General features: G+C 49.7%; 1 protein-coding gene across 2 annotated transcripts in view; it reads left to right on the top strand.

Moving 5' to 3' along the window:
* The window catches only part of trmt1l (tRNA methyltransferase 1-like), a 65,266-nt gene that overhangs the window by 16,221 nt on the left and 26,277 nt on the right, over nt 1-22,768 (top strand). For both annotated transcript variants that reach the window (XM_072434338.1, XM_072434339.1), the window contains exons 3-5: nt 2,484-2,546; nt 3,317-3,430; nt 9,739-9,803. In XM_072434338.1, coding sequence (XP_072290439.1) covers nt 2,484-2,546; nt 3,317-3,430; nt 9,739-9,803 — 242 coding nt within the window. The remainder of the gene's footprint in view (nt 1-2,483; nt 2,547-3,316; nt 3,431-9,738; nt 9,804-22,768) is intronic.

Below are 22,768 nucleotides of genomic sequence, written 5' to 3' on the forward strand. Positions count from 1 at the left end.
TGCTGCGACTGCTACTACTGCTGCTACTGCTGCTACTGCTGCTGCTACTGCTACTACGGCTACTACTGCTACTACTGCTGCTACTGCTACTACTACTGCTGCTACTACTGCTACTACTGTTGCTAATGTTACTGTTACTGCTACTGCTACTACTACTACTACTGCTACTGCTGCTGCTACTGCTACTGCTGCTACTGCTGCTACTGCTGCTACTACTGCTACTACTCCTGCTACTGCTACTACTACTACTACTGCTACTACTACTGCTACTGCTGCTGCCACTGCTACTACTGCTACTACTACTGCTACTACTACTGCTATTACTACTGCTACTGTTTCTGCTACTGCTACTGCTGCTACTGCTGCTACTGCTGCTGCTACTGCTGCCGCTACTGCTACTGCTGCTGCTGCTGCTGCTGCTGCTGCTGCTGCTGCTGCTGCTATTGCTATTGCTATTGCTGCTACTGCTACTGCTACTGCTGCTACTGCTACTACTACTGCTATTACCACTGCTACTCCTACTGTTACTGGTACTGCTACTAATGCTACTACTACTACTGTTGCTGCTACTGATGCTACTACTGCTACTGCTGCTACTTCTGCTACTACTGCTAATACTGCTGCTACTGCGACTGCTGCTACTTCTGCTACTGCTGCTACTGCTACTACTGCTGCTACTACTACTGCTGCTACTGCTGCTACTACTACTACTACTGCTGCTACTACTGCTACTACTGCTACTACTGCTGCTACTACTACTGCTGCTGCTACTACTGCTTCTACTGCTGCTGCTACTACCGCTACTACTACTGCTGCTGCTACTGCTGCTGCTGCTGCTGCTACCGCTACTACTACTGCTGCTGCTACTGCTGCTGCTGCTGCTACTGCTGCTACTACTTCTGCTGCTGCTACTACTGCTTCTAATGCTGCTGCTACTACTGCTGTTGCTACTACTGCTATTACTACTGCTGCTGCTACTGTTGCTGCTACTGCTACTGCTACTGTTGCTGCTACTGCTACTGTTGCTGCTACTGCTACTACTGCTACTACTGTTATTGCTGCTACTGCTGCTACTACTGCTACTGCTACTGTTACTGCTGCTGCTGCTACTACTGCTGCGACTGCTGCTGCTGCTACTACTGCTGCGACTGCTGCTACTGCTACTGCTGCGACTGCTGCTACTGCGACTGCTGCTACTGCTGCTACTCCTGCTACTCCTGCTACTGCTGCTACTGCTGCTGCTACTCCTGCTACTACTGCTACTGCTACTGTTACTGCTGCTGCTACTGCTACTGCTGCTGCTGATGCTACTGCTGCTGCTGCTACTGCTGCTGCTACTACTGCTACTGCTACTACTACTGCTATTACTACTGCTACTGCTACTGTTGCTGCTACTGCTACTGCTGCTACTGCTACTACTGCTACTACTGCTGCTGTTGCTGCTACTGCTACTGCTACTACTGCTACTGCTGCTACTACTGCTGCTACTGCTACTACTGCTGCTCCTGCTGCTACTGCGACTGCTGCTACTACTGCTACTGCTGCTACTGTTTCTACCGCTACTACTGCTGCTACTGCTACTGCTGCTAATGCTACTGCTGCTACTGTTTCTGTTACTGCTGCTGCTACAGCTGCTACTGCTGCTACTGCTGCTGCTGCTGCTGCTACTGCTGCTGCTACTACTGCTACTACTGCTGCTGCTACTGCTGTTACCGCTGCTACTGCTGCTACTGCGACTGCTGCTCTTACTGCTGCTACTGCTGCTGCTGCTACTGCTGATGCCACTGCTGATGCTACTGCTGCTGTTACAGCTGCTGCTACTACTGCTGCTACTGCTGCTACTACTACTATTACTGCTACTACTACTGCTACTGTTGCTACTACTGCTACTCCTGCTACTGCTGCTACTGCTGCTGCTGCTGCTGCTGCTGCTGCTGCTGCTGCTGCTGCTTCTACTGCTGCTGCTACTGCTGCTGTTGCTACTACTATTACTACTGCTACTGTTGCTGCTACTGCTACTGTTGCTGCTACTGCTACTGTTGCTGCTACTGCTACTACCGCTACCACTGTTATTACTGCTACTGCTGATACTACTGCTACTGTTACTGCTACTGTTACTGCTGCTGCTACTACTGCTGCGACTGCTACTACTGCTGCTACTGCTGCTACTGCTGCTGCTACTGCTACTACCGCTACTACTGCTACTACTGCTGCTACTGCTACTACTGCTGCTACTACTGCTACTACTGTTGCTAATGTTACTGTTACTGCTACTGCTACTACTACTACTACTGCTGCTGCTACTGCTACTGCTGCTACTGCTGCTACTACTGCTACTGCTACTGCTACTGCTACTACTACTACTACTGCTACTGCTACTGCTACTGCTACTACTACTTTTCTTCTCGTGCTGTAACACTACTCTTGAATCTTTATGATCTTTTTTCATGTCTTATTAAAAGTATAAACTCTTTGTTCTTCAGAGCGTCACATTTCGATCCAGAGTCGCATCGAGGACCTTGAGGCGCTGGTCGACCTGAACGGAGGTGAGTCCAGCTCCTGCCCCTGGTGGTCAGTCTGATTGACCGGTCCTGCCCCCTGTTGGTCGGTCTGACTGGCGCATCAGACTGACCGGTCCTGCTCCCTGGTGGTCGGTCAGACTGACCGCTCCTGCCCCCTGGTGGTCAATCTGACTGACCGCTCCTGCCCCCTGGTGGTCAATCTGACTGACCGCTCCTGCCCCCTGGTGGTCTGTCTGACTGCCGATTAGTCCTGCTACATATCAATCATAAAACGCACCTACCGCTCATCCGCAGCCGCGTGCGGCTCGTCCCCACGTTTCCGCGTGTCTAAGTGCATTGATCTATCATAGTATAGTTCCCTCAGTGTACGGGACAAAATGAAGACGGAGAAAGACTGTTCGAGCTGACTCAGAAGAAGACGGAACTCTACGGGAGACGAGAGATGCGATCCGTCGCGCTAATAAACAAATGCACGTGTGTGTTGTATTAGTCCGCACGGGGGAGTGCGCATGCGCACTTCCGCCTGCGTTCTCAAAATCGTCCATTGCACTTCTAAGTTATGTTCGGCCCGCGACCCAGCCTGAGCGGCGAAATTCGGCCCGCGGCCCAAATGAATTTGACACCCCTGTTGTAGATATTTGCTCTGATTCTGTCCTTAGTTTGTGTATCTATGGTAACGTTACTATGTCCCTGCGCTCAGGCCTTCTGTCCTCTTCTGTCATGGTTTGGATGTTCTGACCACTGATGGTGTTCTGAGGTCCAGAGTACATTCTGACCATCGTCTCTCTCTGCAGCCGGGAGAAAAGCCTGTCCACTCTGTCCTGAGGAGAAGTTTAAATCCTGCTACAGCCACAAACTCAGGAGGCACCTGCAGAACCTGCATTGGAAGGTCTACGTGGAGGTCCAAGGTGAGGCCCCGCCCTGGACCGAATTTACACCTGCTTAAGTCCTGCTTTGTTTTTTTTAGGCCCGAGCCCCAGCAGGGCGGAGGGCTTATTGCTCCCGCAACGCTGCCAAAGGCAGTGTTGCAACTGTCTGACCAAACATGCGGGCGCAGCTCGCATGTTTGGCGTGTTTGGCGCAGCCCGCATGTTTGGTACCCCGTCGCCCCTGGCAAGTACAGTGAACTAGCCCATGCCGAAGGCATGGGTCATGCATACTTACTCCTGCTATGACAGAAATAGTCAACAATGAGTGAATGGGCGTAGCCCATTCACTCATTGTTGACAACAGCAGCGCGAAGCGCTGCATTCCTCCAAAAACCCTCCTGGCATCGTCCCGTACGCGAGAATCCATGCCGCAGGCATGGGCCATGTTTGTATCTGCTCAAATCAATGGAAGTCTATGGGGAGTGGGCGGGGCATCCCGACGGAATAGGGAGTGACGAGCGCGTAAGCTCCTCCTTGAGCCGACACCTTAACGTGGTGGAGGGGTTTGAGTGCCCGAATGATCCCGGGAGCTATGTTGTCGGGGGCTTCATGCCCCTGGTAGGGTCTCCCAAGGCAAACAGGTCCTAGGTGACGGGTCAGACAAAGATCGGTTCAGAAGCCTCTTATGACGACGACACAATCAAGGCAGTTCACGTCGCCCGGATCGGCGTCACCGGGGCCCCATCCTGGAGCCAGGCCTGGGATGGGTGCTCCATGGCGAGCGCCTGGTGGCCGGGTCTTACCCCACGGGGCCCGGCCGGGCACAGCCCGAAAGAGCGACGTGGGGCCGCCCTCCCGTGGGCCCACCACCCGCAGGAGGATCCATAGGGGGCCGGTGCAGAGAGATCTGGGCGGCAGTCGACGGCAGGGGCCTCGGCGACCAGATCTCCGGACACAGAGACTAACTCTGGGGACATGGAATGTCACCTCGCTGGGGGGGAAAGAGCCTGAGCTTGTGCGGGAGGTTGAGCGATACCGACTAGATATAGTCGGCCTCACCTCCACGCACAGTTTGGGCTCTGGAACCCATCTCCTCGAGAGGGGCTGGACGCTCCACTTCTCTGGTGTTGCCCGCGGGGAGAGGCGGCGGGCTGGTGTGGGCTTGCTGATAGCCCCTCAGCTCAGCCGCCACGTGTTGGAGTTTACCCCGGTGAACGAGAGGGTCGCGTCCCTCCGCCTTCGGGTGGGGGACAGGTCTCTCACTGTTGTGGCGGCCTACGGGCCGAACAGCAGTGCAGAGTACCCGGTCTTCTTGGAGTCCTTGGGAGGGGTACTGGACAGTGCACCGACCGGGGACTCCGTTGTTCTACTGGGGGACTTCAACGCCCACGTGGGCAATGACAGTGACACCTGGAGAGGGGTGATCGGGAAGAACGGCTTCCCCGATCTGAACCCGAGCGGTGTTCAGTTATTGGACTTCTGTGCTAGCCACGGATTGTCCATAACGAACACCATGTTCAAGCACAAGGGTGTCCATCAGTGCACGTGGCACCAGGACACCCTAGGCCGGAGGTCAATGATCGACTTAGTTGTCGTGTCATCAGACCTCCGGCCGCGTGTCTTGGACACTCGGGTGAAGAGAGGGGCAGAGTTGTCAACCGATCACCACCTGGTGGTGAGTTGGATCCGCTGGCGGAGGAGGAAGCCGGACAGACTTGGCAGACCCAAGCGCATTGTGAGGGTCTGTTGGGAACGTCTAGTGGAGCCCTCTGTCAGTAGGGTATTCAACTCGCACCTCCGGGAGAGCTTCTCCCATGTCCCGGGGGAGGCTGGGGACATTGAGTCCGAGTGGACCATGTTCTCCGCCTCCATTGTTGATGCGGCTGCTCGGAGCTGTGGTCGCAAGGTCTCCGGTGCCTGTCGTGGCGGCAACCCCCGAACCCGGTGGTGGACACCGGAAGTAAGGGATGCCGTCAGACTAAAGAAGGAGGCCTATCAGGCCACTCTGGCTTGTAGGTCTCCGGAGGTCATCGACGGGTATCGGCAGGCCAAGCGAGCCGCGGCTCGTGCTGTCGCAGAGGCAAAAACCCGGGCCTGGGAGGAGTTCGGGGAGGCCATGGAGGAGGACTATCGGTCGGCACCAAAGAAATTCTGGCAAACCGTCCGGCGCCTCAGGAAGGGGAAGCAGTGTCTCACAAACACCGTTTACGGTGCGGGTGGAGGCCTGCTGACCTCGACTGGGGATGTCGTCGGACGGTGGAAGGAATACTTTGAGGATCTCCTTAATCCCTCAGTCACGTCTTCTGAAGAGGAAGTAGAGACCGGGGACTCGGAGGCTGGCTCATCCATCACCCAAGCTGAAGTCACTGAGGTTGTCCGCAAACTCCTCGGTGGCAGGGCTCCGGGGGTGGATGAGATCCGCCCTGAGTACCTAAAGTATCTGGATGTTGTAGGACTGTCTTGGTTGACACGTCTCTGCAACATCGCGTGGCGTTCGGGGACCGTGCCTCTGGACTGGCAGACCGGGGTGGTGGTCCCTCTGTTCAAGAAGGGGGACCGGAGGGTGTGTTCCAACTACAGAGGGATCACACTCCTCAGCCTCCCGGGTAAGGTCTATTCCAAGGTACTGGAGAGGAGAATCCGACCGATAGTCGAACCTCGGATTCAGGAGGAGCAGAGTGGTTTTCGTCCCGGTCGTGGAACACTGGACCAGCTCTATACCCTCCATCGGGTGCTCGAGGGTTCATGGGAGTTTGCCTAACCAGTCCACATGTGCTTTGTGGATCTGGAGAAGGCTTTTGACCGTGTTCCTCGGGGTGTCCTTTGGGGGGTGCTCCGGGAGTACGGGGTCCGGGGCCCTTTGCTCAGGGCTGTCCGGTCCCTGTATGACCGGAGCAGGAGCTGTGTTCGCATTGCCGGCAGTAAGTCAGACCTGTTCCCAGTGCATGTTGGACTCCGCCAGGGCTGCCCTGTGTCACCGGTTCTGTTCATAATTTTTATGGACAGAATTTCTAGGCGCAGTCAGGGGTCGGAGGGGGTCCGGTTTGGGGACCACAGGATCTCATCTCTGCTGTTTGCAGACGATGTTGTCCTGATGGCTCCATCAAACCCGGACCTGCAACATGCACTGGGACGGTTTGCAGCCGAGTGTGAAGCGGCTGGGATGAGAATCAGCACCTCCAAATCCGAGGCCATGGTTCTCGACCGGAAAAAGGTGGCTTGCCCTCTCCAGGTGGGTGGGGTGTCCTTGCCCCAAGTGGAGGAGTTCAAGTATCTCGGGGTCTTGTTCACGAGTGAGGGAAGGATGGAGCGTGAGATCGACAGGCGGATCGGTGCAGCGGCTGCAGTGATGCAGTCGCTGCATCGGACCGTTGTGGTAAAGAGGGAGCTGAGCCGAAAGGCAAAGCTCTCTATTTACCGGTCGGTCTACGTTCCTACCCTCACCTATGGTCATGAGCTTTGGGTAGTGACCGAAAGAACAAGATCGCGGATACAAGCGGTCGAAATGAGTTTCCTCCGCCGGGTGGCTGGGCGCTCCCTTAGAGATAAGGTGAGGAGCTCGGCCACACGGGGGGAGCTCGGAGTAGAGCCGCTGCTCCTCCACGTCGAGAGGAGCCAGCTGAGGTGGCTCGGGCATCTGTTCCGGATGCCTCCTGGGCGCCTCCCTCGGGAGGTGTTTCAGGCATGTCCCACCGGGAAGAGGCCCCGGGGAAGACCCAGGACACGCTGGAGAGACTATGTCTCTCGGCTGGCCTGGGAACGCCTCGGGATCCCCCCGGAGGAGTTAGAGGAAGTGTCTGGGGAGAAGGAAGTCTGGGAGTCCCTGCTCAGACTGCTGCCCCCGCGACCCGGCCCCGGATAAAGCGGCAGAAGATGGATGGATGGATGGAGCGCGTAAGCGCTCGTAATGATGATTCCACCCCATGGCGGCATGGGGAAGGCTTAGAGCTTTCAAACCATGTATAATTTGTTGTTATAGTGAAAACGGCTATATTGTTTTTGCTAAAAATATTATTATTTTTAGGCCCGAGCCACAGCAGGGCAGAGGGCCTATTGCTCGCAACTGTCTGACCAAACATGCGGGCGCAGCCCGCATGTTTGGTGCCCCGTCGCCCCTGGCAAGTACAGTGAACTAGCCCATGCCGAAGGCATGGATCATGCATACTTACTCCTGCTATGACAGAAATATTCTTCAGCGCTTTGAGCTCTAATTTGACCCCCTGAACATGCTCAAAAACTCACCAAACTTTGCCCAAAATTCAGAATCGGCGAAAAATTGGATTTTTTCTGGGCCATTTTTTTTTTCGTTAAAAAATGGCACGACAGCGCCACCGACAAAAGTCAAAATACATTGCGCCTATGGGAGACGCCCCGAGGTCAACTTTGGCGTAAAGCTACGAAATTCGGGACACGCATTCCTCTCGTGAGGACAAAAAAAAAAAAAAATTGTGGCCACGCCCCCAGACTTACCCTATGGCTGCCATCTTCCTTTGAAAATGAAAACACGCTGTGTTAGCCATTTTGTTCACGTCAAACTTTGACGAACTCCTCCTAGGGCGTTTTGCCCACCAACTTCAAAATCGGCGTACGTCCTCTGGACAAGTGGGGCATCTAAAGTTATCAAATTTTTTTGGATAACTTTACCGGTCTGTGTGCGGCGCAGCCGCAAAGTTGGACCACTTATTTTGGAATATTGCAGATCTAAAAATTGCTCCCATTTGATCAAAACGAGTCCGATTAGGACCAAATTTGAATCAGTTGTTAAACTTTCAAGTTTGGACCAGTTTAGGATGACAAAATTAAAATGGGCGCGATAGCGCCCCCTACAGAGTTGCCTTTGAGTGAACATTGATGGACAAAAACTGGTTTTACACAAAATTTGTGTAAAACCAGTTTTTAAAGTTCTAAACTTTGCCCAAAATTCTATTTTGGGGTCCCGAGCAAAAGGCCAATCAAACTTATGCCTTAATTTTTACGGCGTAGCCGTAGCAATGACAGAAATCTCCCATGTTATCCCTATGGGAAAACCGCAAAATCTCTCAAATATCCACATTTTTATGTTTCACACTTTAACGAACTCCTCCTAGTGCGTTTTGCCCACCAACCTCAAAATCGGTGTACGTCCTCTAGACAAGTGGGGCATCTAAAGTTATCCAAATTTTAAGGATAGCTTTTACGGTCTCTGTGCGACGGAGCCGCAAACGTTTCCCAGAATTCTGACTATTTGGCCTTCAGAGTGGCCTATAAACAATAGAGTTTTTCCAAATGACTTTATATTTTGCACAAAATTCTAATTTGCCATCCTGATCATAAAAGTATGAGAGCCAAAGTCATATTTTGTACGGCGTAACCGTAACGATGACAGAAACATCCCATGATATCCTTATGGGAAAATCGCGAAATTCCTCAAATCACCACATTTTTACGGTTCACACTTTAACAAACTCCTCCTAGGGCGAAAGCCCGATCAAACTCATATTTGGGGGAAATCATCTACACAAGCGGGGCATCAAAAGTTATCCATATTTTTGTTCTAAGTGCTACGGTCTCTGTGTGGCGGACCCGCAAATATATGTCAGAAATGGGAAAACAGCGAAATCTCTAAAATGACCACATTTTTACGCTTCACACTTTGACGAACTCCTCCTAGGGCGATTGTCCGATCAAGTTCATATTTGGGGAAAATCATCTACACAAGCGGGGCATCAAAAATTATCCATATTTTGATTTTAAGTGGTGCGGTCTCTGTGCCGTGGAGCCGCAAATATACTGTCACAAATGGGAAACCGCCAAATCTTTGAAATGTTCAAATTTATGCTTCACACTTTAACAAACTCCTCCTTGGGCAATAGCTCGATCAAGCTTTCCTTTGGGAAATATCATCTATACAAGCGGGGCATCAAAAGTTATCCATATTTATATTCTAAGTGCTACGGTCTCTGTGCGGCGGCGCAGCCAATTTGACTGACACTTGTGTTCATTTGCACTGTATTGGCCATGTCCAATGTGTCGCCGTCTGTCAAGTTCTTTTTAATTCAACACACAATAAGGGCGCCATCTTTATCAAGTCCAAAGTGCAGAGTCGGAAGGCCGGCGGCCCGCGAGGGCCGTTGGATGCCGCTTGCGGCTTTAATTTTGTTTTGTATCCGATTTAGCTCAGTTTGTAGTTTAGTTTATTTGCCATTTGTAGTTTGAAAAGCAGTAAAACCTAAAAACAACCACATCACAAAGGACAGAATTTTTAAACACTGAAAGACATTTTGACGGTGAAATAAAAAGGTTAAAGATATGAAATAGCTAAATGAATGTATAAAAGTGCCTTGTTTTAGTCCTGGTTTGTGTTTCAGGTCAGAGGATGTGCATCTGTCATCTTCCCTGTCGAGCGCTGAAGCCCAGCCCCTCGTCTGAGCAGGTCAGTCCTCTTTGTGTCCTCTGAGGCCATATGGTGACCCTTTGCGACCCTCTGAGATCCTCTGAGACCCTCAGTGACCCTCTGTGACTCAGTGACTCTCAGTGACCTTCAGTGACCCTCTGTGACCTTCTGAGACCCTCTGTGACCTTCTGAGACCCTCTGTGACCTTCTGTATTCCTCAGTGACCCTGAGTTTAAAGGACATTGAGACGTTTGTAGAGGAAAAGGACAATGTGAAGTTTCTCCTCGCATTCTCTGGGATGCTCCTCCCATTTTCTGGGATGCAGCTAAGGCAGGTTTGAGGGGCAGAGTGATTTACAGAACTCAAATGTTACTGGAAATTAGTGAGATTAATGACATCACAGGAAATAATAATAATAAAATATCTTCACCAAACAAAGATATTATGAAAGTGTTAAAAATTATGATCTTGGAAGATTAGAAAACAACAGACAGAATAATGTAATTTTAACTAAACAAGACCAAATACAATCATCGTTTGAATCATTTTACATAAATCACACGCAGACTGAAAATCGTGGGGTCTTAAACTTTCTTTTACTTTTTTACTTATATTTTTTTGGTTGCATTGCTTTTTTAGCCTTGTCTTGTTTTTAGGCCCGAGCGCCACAAGCTGGCCGATTAGTCCTGTAAGGCCGTGCGAAGCACGGCTGCGAATGTGCGCACGTAGTGCGCACGAAAGCCCACTTCCAAACGCCCACTCATGCACGCCCCGTGCATACTAATTAGTAGTAGGAAAATGGAACATTACCGTTGTAAACGGGCGAAGCCCGTGCAAAAGTGCGCACTAAACGAGCGCTTTACATTGGCACTCATTTGCGCTAAGTAGCTCACGAATACGTTCCCCATCTCTTGCATGTTCCGTGCATATCAGCATGTAATGCAAAAATTCAACATTATAACTGTATAGAGGGCCAGAAACACAAAGTGGGCGGAGCCCACTCAAAAATTAACGAAAGTACCCTTCAATGACCAGGGACCCACACCATGAGGTAGGAACGCGCAAGCGCTTTCCGAAAATGTATAGTTTATGATATTTCAAAAATGGGTAACATTGTTTTCGCATCGGAATATTATTAGGCCCGAGCCCCAGCAGGGCGGAGGGCCTATTGCGTTGCAACTGTCCGACCAAACATGCGGGCACACTTTAACGAACTCCTCCTAGTGCGTTTTGCCCACCAACCTCAAAATCGGTGTACGTCCTCTAGACAAGTGGGGCATCTAAAGTTATCCAAATTTTAAGGATAACTTTTACGGTCTCTGTGCAACGAAGCCGCAAACGTTTCCCAGAATTCTGACTATTTGGCCTTCTGAGTGGCCTATAAACAATAGAATTTTTCCAAATGACAGGACATTTTGCACAAAATTCTAATTTGCCATCCTGATCATAAAAGTATGAGAGCCAAAGTCATATTTTGTACGGCGTAACCGTAGCGATGACAGAAACATCCCATGTTATCCTTATGGGAAAATCGCTCAAATCACCACATTTTTACGCTTCACACTTTAACGAACTCCTCCTAGGGCGATTGCCCGATCAAGCTCATATTTGGGGAAAATCATCTACACACTTTTTTAACTCGACACACAATAAGAGCGCCATCTTTATCAAGTCGAAAGCGCAGAGTCGGAAGGCCGGCGGCCCGAGAGGGCCGTTGGATGCCGCTTGCGGCTTTAATTAGGCCCGAGCGCCACAAGCTGGCGAGAGGCCTATTAATCTCGTAAGGCCGTGCGAAGCACGGCTGCGAAAGTGCGCACGTAGTGCGCACGAAATCGAGCGCGAAGCGCTCGCCCACTTCCAAACACTCACTAACGCACTCCTCCACTCATGCACGCCCCGTGCATACTAATTAGTAGTAGGAAAATGGAACATTACCGTTGTAAACGGGCGAAGCCCGTGCAAAAGTGCGCACTAAACGAGCACTTTACATTGAGATGACGACCGCGAAGCGGTCGTCATCCCCATATAAAGCACTCATTTGCGCTAAGTAGCTCACGAATACGTTCCCCATCTCTTGCATGTTCCGTGCATATAAACATGTAATGCAAAAATTGAACATTATTACTGTATAGAGGGCCAAAAACACAAAGTGGGCGGAGCCCACTCAAAATTAACGAAAGTACCCGTCAGTGACCAGGGACCCACACCATGAGGTAGGAAAGCGCGAGCGCTTTCCGAAAATGTATAGTTTATGATATTTGAAAAATGGGAAACATTGTTTTCGCATCGGAATATTATTCTTTCTTCTTCTCGGGACCAACCCCCCTATTTTTCACCCAGTGAACATTGACGAAAAGTCACAAAAATGTTCACACCTCTAAAAATCGTGCCTCTCTACATTCTGGCTATTTCCCTTTTCTAAAACAAAAAAAACTGGCGCGTCAGCGCCCCCAAATGTACCAAAAATGCATTGAGAGATGGGAAATGACCCAAAAAAAATCTGATCGTAGAATCATGAAATTTGGCGCCGAGGTAGATGGTGACAAGAGAAGTAAAAAATATTATTACGGCAACGCCGTCCACCCAACCAAATGTCGGCCATATTGGTTCAAAAATGGCTAAACATGACTTCGGAGTTTTTCCAAACGTCGTACTTTTACGAACTCCTCCCAGGGCGTTGGCTCTAAAAAGCTGAAATTTGGTGAAAATTTTACTGAGGAGTGGGACATCAAAAGTTATCCAAATTACATTGATACCTGTCACGGTCTCTGTGCGGCAAAGCCGCAAACTGTAGCTAGAATTTCAGAAATCTCCCTTATTTAAAATTTCTGCCGTTTGCGCAGATAAAGTCCGAATTGCGTCAAATTAGAATCAGTTGTTAAACTCTTTGCCCTAAACCTACTTGAAGTGAAATAAATTCATTTGGCGCCACAGCGCCCCCTACAGATTTTATATGGAGGTTAAATGTTTAGTTTTGCGAAATTATATGAAATTTGACACACAACTCAATTTTGGCAACCGCATCAAAAAAGTCAATGAGACCCATGTCATAATTGTTATGGCGTTGCCGTAACGATGACCGAAACCTTTCATGTTATTCCAATGGGGAAATCGCCAGAACATGTTTACACTTTAGACTTTCACAAACTCCTCCCAGGGCGTTAGACATATTAACCTGAAATTTGGTGAGACTCATCTTCAGGACCATCAAAAGTTATCCACATTTTCATTCAAAGAGTTACGGTGTCTGTGCGGCAAAGCCGCACATTTTGCCAAGAATTCAAAATAAAATAGCTTTTTGATGGTAAAACAAAGGGGAGAAGATGTGACAGCGTCACAGATTCAGCAGTAGGCGTAATGAAAGGACAATTGGGGCGCGTTAGCGCCCCCTCCTCTTGCGGCGTGGCGGCGGTGTGGCGAGGGCCGATCATTGCCGCTTGCGGCTATATTTCTTTCTTCTTCTTCTCCTTCTCCTTCTCCTTCTCCTTCTCCTTCTCCTTCTCCTCCTCCTCCTCCTCCTCCTCCTCCTCGGGACAAACCCCCTTATTTTTCACCCAGTGAACATTGACGAAAAGTCACAAAAATTTGCACACCTCTAAAAAGCGTGCCTCTCTACATTCTGGCTATTTCCCTTTTCTAAAATAAAAAAAATTGGCGCGTCAGCGCCCCCAAATGTACCAAAAATGCATCGAGAGATAGGAAATGACTCCAAAAAAATCTGATTGTAGAATCATGAAATTTGGCGCAGAGGTAGATGGTGACAAGAGAAGTAAAGAATATTACTACGGCAACGCCGTCCGCACAACCAAATGTCGGCCATATTGCTTCAAAAATGGCTAAGCATGACTCGGGAGTTTTTCCAAACGTCGTACTTTTACGAACTCCTCCCAGGGCGTTCGCCCTAAAAAGCTCAAATTTGGTGAAAATGCTACTGAGGAGTGGGACATCAAAACTTATTCAAATTACTTTGATACCTGTCACGGTCTCTGTGCGGCGAAGCCACAAACTGTAGCTAGAATTTCAGAAATTTCCCAAATTTAAATGTTGCTGCTGTTTGCGCAGATAAAGTCCGAATTGCGTCAAATTAGAATCAGTTGTTAAACTCTTTGCCCTAAACCTACTTGAAGTGAAATAAATTAATTTGGTGCGACAGCGCCCCCTACAGATTTTATATGGAGGTTAAATGTTTAGTTTTGCGAAATTATCTGAAATTTGACACAAAACTCAATTTTGGCATCCCCATCAAAAAAGTAAATGAGACCCATGTCATAATTGTTACGGCTTTGCCGTAGCGATGACCGAAACCTCCTATGTTATTCCAATGGGGAAATCACCAGAACATGCTTACACTTATAAATACTTTCACCAACTCCTCCTAGGGCGTCAGCCCTATTAACGTGAAATTTGGTGAGACTCATCTTCAGGTGTGGACCATCAAAAGTTATCCTAATTTTTATTCTAAGAGTCACGGTCTCTGTGCGTGAAAGCCGCACTTTTTGCCAATAATTCAAAACAAAATCGCTTTTTGAATGGGGACCATAACATTTAGTTCTCCCGATATGTATCAGATAAAAAAATAAAAAAGTCAAAGACACCCATGTCACATTTGTTACGGCTGTGCGCCATGTGTTTTAATAATGCCAACACGATTTGCTGCACTGTCCTTCCCCAGTCTTATCCCAATTTCCTGCTGCATCAATTATTGAACCTGATCATTTCAATCTGTGACAAGGCCAAACAACTCTATTGCAAGTGATAAAAAGACAGACCATTGGCATTTGTTAATCTAATAACTATGCAATAGATTAATCAATACATTTTACAGATCATTATATTGACAATGTAAAAAACATACATACAAAAAAACAAGCTTTAAAAAGTAAAAAGGTGTGGCTGTTGGACATTGATGATAACAAAAAAATATAAAATATATAACAATGATGGTTGTTCTTTCTCTTTCTTTTGTGATAAACGGGTCACAGCACCCTGGAAAAAAAGAAAAGATATGATTAGCATAGAATTTCAATACAGAATGTGTGTATGAAGACTATTCTATTTAAGGCCAGCATAATGTCATTTCAGTGTCATTTCAGTGTCATTTCAATGATCTGATCATAGTCTGCCTTCTCCCCCTCGACCTGTCCGGCATGGTTGAACCTGCCAGGGGTGTAGCCCCCCGCCGGCCTAAATCTGGGGATCATTAAAGGACATAAGCCCATCCACCAAGGCAAGGTGTCAGAACACGGATGGGCCCCCTAAACCACCCACCCACCGCCCCCTAATGAAGGGGGAGTGAAGTGAAGTCCCAACGCCGCACGTGAAGTCCCAACGCCGCACGTGAAGTCCCAACGCCGCACGTGAAGTCCCAACGCCGCACGTGAAGTCCCAACGCCGCACGTGAAGTCCCAACGCCGCACGGGAAGTCCCAACGCCGCACGTGAAGTCCCAACGCCGCACGTGAAGTCCCAACGCAATGAAGCACGTGAAGTCCCAACGCAATGAAGCACGTGAAGTCCCAACGCAATGAAGCACGTGAAGTCCCCAACAAATTCTGTGCCCAAAAATACACAAAGTAAAAAAAAAAGGAAAGACCACGGTGAGCCAGCCAACATAAAATAAGGACGAAACTCTGGTCAGGCCAACCCGATATAGGGCCGTAGAAGCTGCCAGAGCGCCGCTGTCCCTACGCCAACATTAAAAACAACCCCTAAACTTTCCCTAGAGAAAAAGTGAAAACAGGACGTCTGGACCCACCAGGCCAAACAAAAATACATTCAGATACGTCTGGAGGATAAATGAAAAAGAAAAAAGATCATATTTTTATACACGTTTAAAAGTACAAAAGAGTCCCTCGTGATCGCTGTAGTAAGTTGGCACCACAACAACTTCTACTTCAAAGTGTGCAGATTTGATGTATAGATGGTCAATTATTGTGCCCCTTTCTGTGGTGGGAGATGAGACATGCTGAGTGAAACCTTTATCGAGCATGAAGTTTGAAAGGTTCGAAGCCTTCAAGAGGTTCTCATTGAAATCTCCCACAACTGCAACATTTTCACTTTGTGAACTCAACCAACACAAGAACCTTTCCAAGTTGTACTTAAATAGAGACATGGGGTATGATGGTGGGCAATAAATGCATGCTACCATCATGTCAAACTCTGAACAATGAAAAGCCAAACATTCTAAATCAAATGGTGGTGTTGTGATTTCATAGATGTAGTGGTCATCACAGTAGATGCCAACTCCACCATGCTGTTGGCTCTGCAATGAAACCAGAGGAGGGTGCTGGCTGTGATAGGATAGACTACGAGGTTGACTATAGAAGGAATAGTTTTCCATTTGGATGGTATGGAATGGAAAACCATCAGTCAACCATGTTTCTGCCACAGCACAGATGTTGGGCTGCAACCTTCGGACAGATGATGCAAGATCTGAAATATGTTGCTCCAAGCCTCGCACATTGTTAAACAAGACCGTAACAACATCACTCTCATGTCTCACAGGTGTAGGTTCCACAATAAATGGAAGCATGCGCTCCATTGCAAGTTCAACTGAATCATTGCAGTATATAAGCGTCTCGCTAAGATCTTGGATTATGAGTCCTTCTAAACTTCTAACACAACTTAAGGCAACATACGCCTGTCCTGCAGTGAAGACCTCCTTCAAAGAAATCACACCTCTATCTAGGGTCATTCCCTGCACTTTGTGCACTGTAATGGCCCAGGCAAGTCTGAGAGGAAACTGGCAACGTTTCTCTCTTTTAGTAGCCATTTCTTCCTCTGGTTCAATACGATGGAACCAACAAGATCTGCTGGCCCATGACTCCGACGCATTCTTTGCACACCAACTGTTGGCTCATCAAAAGTAACATAAACTGCTACAGGTAGGCGCAAATTATTTGGATTTTCAATGTGTGTAACAGTGCCACACACGCCATTAACAAGACCATCAACAGGATCAACGCATCAAAGCATGACCCGTGCATTCTTGGCAATTTCAAGTGTGGCTTCCAGATTGGTGTGTGTTGCATTGCCAAGGTGCCCATCAAGCTTCTTAAACTTTCCAGTCTTTTTTCCCAAATGAAAAATCTTGAAGCCTCTTAATGATGACGAAAAAAGCAAGGCCGTTTACGTCGCCCGGATCGGCGTCATCCTGGAGCCAGGCCTGGGTGCTCCATGGCGAGCGCCTGATGGCCGGGTCTTACCCCACGGGGCCCGGCCGGGCACAGCCCAAAAGAGCGACGTGGGGCCGCCCTCTCGTGGGCCCACCACCCGCAGGAGGATCCATAAGGGGCCGGTGCAGAGAGATCTGGGCGGCAGTCGACGGCAGGGGCCTCGGCGACCAGATCTCCAGACACAGAGACTAACTCTGGGGACATGGAATGTCACCTCGCTGGGGGGGAAAGAACCTGAGCTGGTGCGGGAGGTTGAGCGATACCGACTAGATATAGTCGGCCTCACCTCCACGCACAGTTTGGGCTTTGGAACCCATCTCCTCGAGAGGGGCTGGACGCTCCACTTCTCTGGTCTTGCCCGCGGGGAGAGGCGGCGGGCTGGTGTGGGCTTGCTTATAGCCCCTCAGCTCAGCCGCCACGTGTTGGAGTTTACCCCAGTGAACGAGAGGGTCGCGTCCCTCCGCCTTTGGGTGGGGGACAGGTCTCTCACTGTTGTGGCGGCCTACGGGCCGAACAGCAGTGCAGAGTACCCGGCCTTCTTGGAGTCCTTGGGAGAGGGGTACTGGACAGTGCACCGACCGGGGACTCCATTGTTCTACTGGGGGACTCCAACGCCCACGTGGGCAATGACAGTGACACCTGGAGAGGGGTGATCGGGCAGAGCGGCTTCCCCGATCTGAACCCGAGCGGTGTTCAGTTATTGGACTTCTGTGCTAACCACGGCTTGTCCATAACGAACACCATGTTCAAGCACAAGGGTGTCCATCAGTGCACATGGCACCAGGACACCCTAGGCCGGAGGTCAATGATCGACTTTGTTGTCGTGTCATCTGACCTCCGGCCGCGTGTCTTGGACACTCGGGGAAGAGAGGGGCAGAGTTGTCAACCGATCACCACCTGGTGGTGAGTGAGATCCGCTGGAGGAAGCCGGACAGACTTGGCAGACCCAAGCGCATTGTGAGGGTCTGTTGGGAACGTCTAGTGGAGCCCTCTGTCAGTAGGGTATTCTACTCGCACCTCAGGGAGAGCTTCTCCCATGTCCCGGGGGAGGTTGGGGACATTGAGTCCGAGTGGACCATGTTCTCCGCCTCCATTGTTGATGCGGCTGCTCGGAGCTGTGGTCGCAAGGTCTCCGGTGCTTGTCGTGGCGGCAACCCCCGAACCCGGTGGTGGACACCGGAAGTAAGGGATGCCGTCAGACTGAAGAAGGAGGCCTATCAGGCCATTCTGGCTTGTAGGTCTCCAGAGGTCATCGACAGGTATCGGCAGGCCAAGCGAGCCGCGGCTCGTGCTGTCGCAGAGGCAAAAACACGGGCCTGGGAGGAGTTCGGGGAGGCCATGGAGGAGGACTATCGGTCTGCACCAAAAAAATTCTGGCAAACCGTCCGGCGCCTCAGGAGGGGGAAGCAGTGTCTCACCAACACTGTTTACGGTGCGGGTGGAGGCCTGCTGACCTCGACTGGGGATGTCGTCGGACGGTGGAAGGAATACTTTGAGGATCTCCTTAATCCCTCAGTCACGTCTTCCGAAGAGGAAGTAGAGACCGGGGGGTCGGAGGCTGGCTCATCCCATCACCCAAGCTGAAGTCACTGAGGTTGTTCGCAAACTCCTCGGTGGCAGGGCTCCGGGGTTGGATGAGATCCGCCCTGAGTACCTAAAGTATCTGGATGTTGTAGGACTGTTTTGGTTGACACGTCTCTGCAACATCGCGTGGCGGTCGGGGACCGTGCCTCTGGACTGGCAGACCGGGGTGGTGGTCCCTCTGTTCAAGAAGGGGGACCGGAGGGTGTGTTCCAACTACTGAGGGATCACACTCCTCAGCCTATTCCAACGTACTGGAGAGGAGAATCCGACCGATAGTCGAACCTCGGATTCAGGAGGAGCAGAGTGGTTTTCGTCCCGGTCGTGGAACACTGGACCAGCTCTATACCCTCCATCGGGTGCTCGAGGGTTCATGGGAGTTTGCCCAACCAGTCCACATGTGCTTTGTGGATCTGGAGAAGGCTTTCGACCGTGTCCCTCGGGGTGTCCTTTGGGGGGTGCTCCGGGAGTACAGGGTCCGGGCCCTTTGCTCAGGGCTGACCGGTCCCTGTATGACCGGAGCAGGAGCTGTGTTCGCATTGCCGGCAGTAAGTCAGACCTGTTCCCAGTGCATGTTGGACTCCGCCAGAGCTGCCCTTTGTCACCGGTTCTGTTCATAATTTTTATGGACAGAATTTCTAGGCGCAGTCAGGGGTCGGAGGGTGTCCGGTTTGTGGACCACAGGATCTCATCTCTGCTGTTTGCAGACGATGTTGTCCTGATGGCTCCATCAAACCCGGACCTGCAACATGCACTGGGACAGTTTACAGCCGAGTGTGAAGCGGCTGGGATGAGAATCAGCACCTCCAAATCCGAGGCCATGGTTCTCGACCGGAAAAAGGTGTCTTGCCCTCTTCAGGAGGGTGGGGAGTCCTTGCCCCAAGTGGAGGAGTTCAAGTATCTCGAGGTCTTGTTCACGAGTGAGGGAAGGATGGAGCGTGAGATCGACAGGCGGATCGGTGCAGTGGCTGCAGTGATGCAGTCGCTGCATCGGACCGTTGTGGTGAAGAGGGAGCTGAGCCGAAAGGCAAAGCTCTCTATTTACCGGTCGGTCTACGTTCCTACCCTCACCTATGGTCATGAGCTTTGGGTAGTGACCGAAAGAACAAGATCGCGGATACAAGCCGTCGAAATGAGTTTCCTCCGCCGGGTGGCTGGGCGCTCCCTTAAAGATAAGGTGAGGAGCTCGGTCACACGGGGGGAGCTCGGAGTAGAGCCGCTGCTCCTCCACGTCAAGAGAAGCCAGCTGAGGTGGCTCGGGCATCTGTTCCGGATGCCTCCAGGGCGCCTCCCTCGGGAGGTGTTTCAGGCATGTCCCACCGGGAAGAGGCCCCGGGGAAGACCCAGGACACGCTGGAGAGACTATGTCTCTCGGCTGGCCTGGGAACGCCTCGGGATCCCCCCGGAGGAGTTAGAGGAAATGTCTGGGGAGAGGGAAGTATGGGAGTCAGACTGCTGCCCCCGCGACCCGGCCCCGGATAAAGCGGCAGAAGATGGATGGATGGATGAAAAATCTTGGGCATACATTGTAATGTAGTCCGGGTCAAGTTGTTTCAGCTGTTCAATATTGTGCGCATAAACTTGGAGTCTCTTAGCAAAGATGTGTAGATCAGGAGTCTCTTCGCCCGTTTTCCGTTGTCTCAAGGCCTCCAAGTCCCTTCTGCGCAGATAAGTACCTTTAGAACGCAACCTGAAGCGATTTAGCAACTGTGCAAAGAGACATCCTTTTGCCGCTTGATTGTTTTAAGTTCTGCAACCTTGAACAGACAAATCACCTATGTCAAGAGGGATGAACAAAGCTTGACCATAGACTGGAGATAACTGATAAAAATCTCCGACAGCTAGAATGCAAACCTTTCCAAATGGGGAGAATTCACCAGTCTGTTTTATTTGCTGCAACCTCCCATTAATGTAGGCCAGTAACTTGTGATGTACCATGGAGATTTCATCAATGATCAGGATCATAAGGTCACTGTACTTTGCACGCAATGAATTAAGCTTATCACCCAGCGGAGAGTAGGGAAGTGTGACATTTATCCCTATGTTAAATGTTGAATGGATTGTTGCTGCATTCAAGTTATAAGCTGCTATGCCTGTTGGTTCAGTTATTAAAGGTGGTATGGACGATTTTTTTCAGCAAATTTTGTATCATATTTCCTCGTGGCGTGGATAAATCATTTGTCATGCCACGTATCAATCATAAAACGCAGCTACCGCTCACCTGCAGCCGCGTGCGGTTCCTCCTCACGTTTCCGCGTGCCTAAGCGCATGGATCTATCATAATATAGTTCCCTCAGTGTACGGGGCAAAATGAAGACGGAGAAAGACAGTTCGAGCTGACGCAGAAGTGGTTAGAAATCTACGGGAGACGAGCGATGCGATGCGCTCCGTTGCGCTAATAAACAAACGCACGTGTGTGTTGTATCAGTCCGCACGGGGGAGTGCGCATGCGCACTTCCGCCTGCGTTCTCTTTCGATTACTTAATGTCCAGATTGGCCTTATGACTTTTCAACAGCGGGTCATTCCAATTATTAATATAGAGCTCATCAAGCTCCCTTTTTAAAATAACTTGAGTATTGCCCCCTAATCTTTTCGAAGCCTCCTCCATGGTGGCCTGGGTGAGACCCAAAGCCTCAAACAATCCAGCCACCAAACCGTAGGGGTTGTTGTCATCTTTACATGCATTTTTAATGGCAGTCATAATTGCTTTAGCACGTTCTCTAGTCATGCGGTTTGGCGTTAAACAAGTGCAATTTTTATCTTCTTCCTTCAGGTCACACTTCTTGCATTTTTCCTTTGGCTCCTTTTTCTTGAGAATGTACGCATTAATGGCGGTCTGGGGAAATTGTAGAGACAAACAGTATTACCCTTTTTGCACGATTTAGAGTGCCGCTTTGAATGTTGCTGCACAGACGTAACCAGTTCCAACAGCTCATCATCTTTTGGTAGTCTGCAGGTCACATATCTGTCAACAAACGCCACAACCTCTTCGTCGGGGTCCACCCCAATCCTCGGCGCCCCCTTTACCACAAGCAATGTACGTGAGGGGAGCCTCTTTGCTGAAACTCTACACGGTAAAAGTAGTCAAGAACATTTCCTATTGGCTCAGCCTTAGACAAGATGATATCATTCAGAAAAGCATGCCAACGGTGATCAAACATCATTGCTGCCACAACTGAATTGCGTCTTAAAAGATCACATCTCTCCTCCCAGGTCAAGCCTTCAACAGTCACTTGTCTCCCCTCTATTTATAAAAGGGTTTCAAGTAGTTCTCCCCATCTGAGATCTGCTGAACTAAAAGAGCAGAACCAAGTAGGCAACCCAAGCTGGCGCAAACAAGCAAGCAAGTCTTTTTGTGCTGTCTGCCAATAAGCTGGAGTGCCTCTAATCGGGTGCAAGAAGTGATACCCAGCATCACAATCTAACATTTCTTTAAGAGATTCGTTGACATTTTCACCAATAGGAGGTTTAGCACCAGAGTGTCCTTTTCTTAATGCTATTGAGACTTTAGAAACGACCTGATCAACCTCAATCAAAGACAGAGCAAAAAAAATGTATTCTGAATTATGGGCAAATCTGCGTGCATTATTCTATTGAGGAAATACCGGAATAATGTCACAGGGATGCTTCTCCGAGTATGAAATGTATTACGTGCGAAAGGGAACAACTTTGGGAAACATTTGGCTTCATGGTCCTCATCAGACCGCAACTTGAGAGGATTGTTGCCCTCAGCTGGAGCAAGATTTAAGATATCGTCAAAGCACTGATCAATGGTTTCCTGGATTGGATCAACTGGCATGAGGCAAGTGTCAGGGATGATACAGTGTCGCTGATTATCATGTAAAAGCTCATCCTCCATTTCTTCATCTGGTTCCCTTTTAACATCACCTTCATCTTGAGGACACTCATTGATATCTTGACAGAAAATATTAACCCACTCTTCATTGAAGTCAATTTCTGCAAAATGCTTGTTATTTTGTTTGAAGAAGCGAAGGGCTTCCCTGATTCGCATTGGGTCAGCAAATTGGAATTCATAATGACCTTTGTATGACAGTTTTCTTTTCAGTTTGATCGGTATAACAACACCCTCAATGTCCGTGCGGGGAAGCAAGGTGGTCGTCTCAAGGATGTTTGCTTGAACAAGAACAGCAGGGCCATGGGCAGCATTTTGACCACCTTTAGGTAAAGCAACCGCTTTAATAAAGGGAATAGTGGGACAACACAAATGATGCTCCAGACTGTTTAGAC

Source organism: Eucyclogobius newberryi, unplaced genomic scaffold (assembly GCF_026437365.1).
Source record: "Eucyclogobius newberryi isolate DKJ021-1_F unplaced genomic scaffold, fEucNew1.0.hap1 SCAF_68, whole genome shotgun sequence".
NCBI classification, from domain to species: Eukaryota; Metazoa; Chordata; class Actinopteri; order Gobiiformes; family Gobiidae; genus Eucyclogobius; species Eucyclogobius newberryi.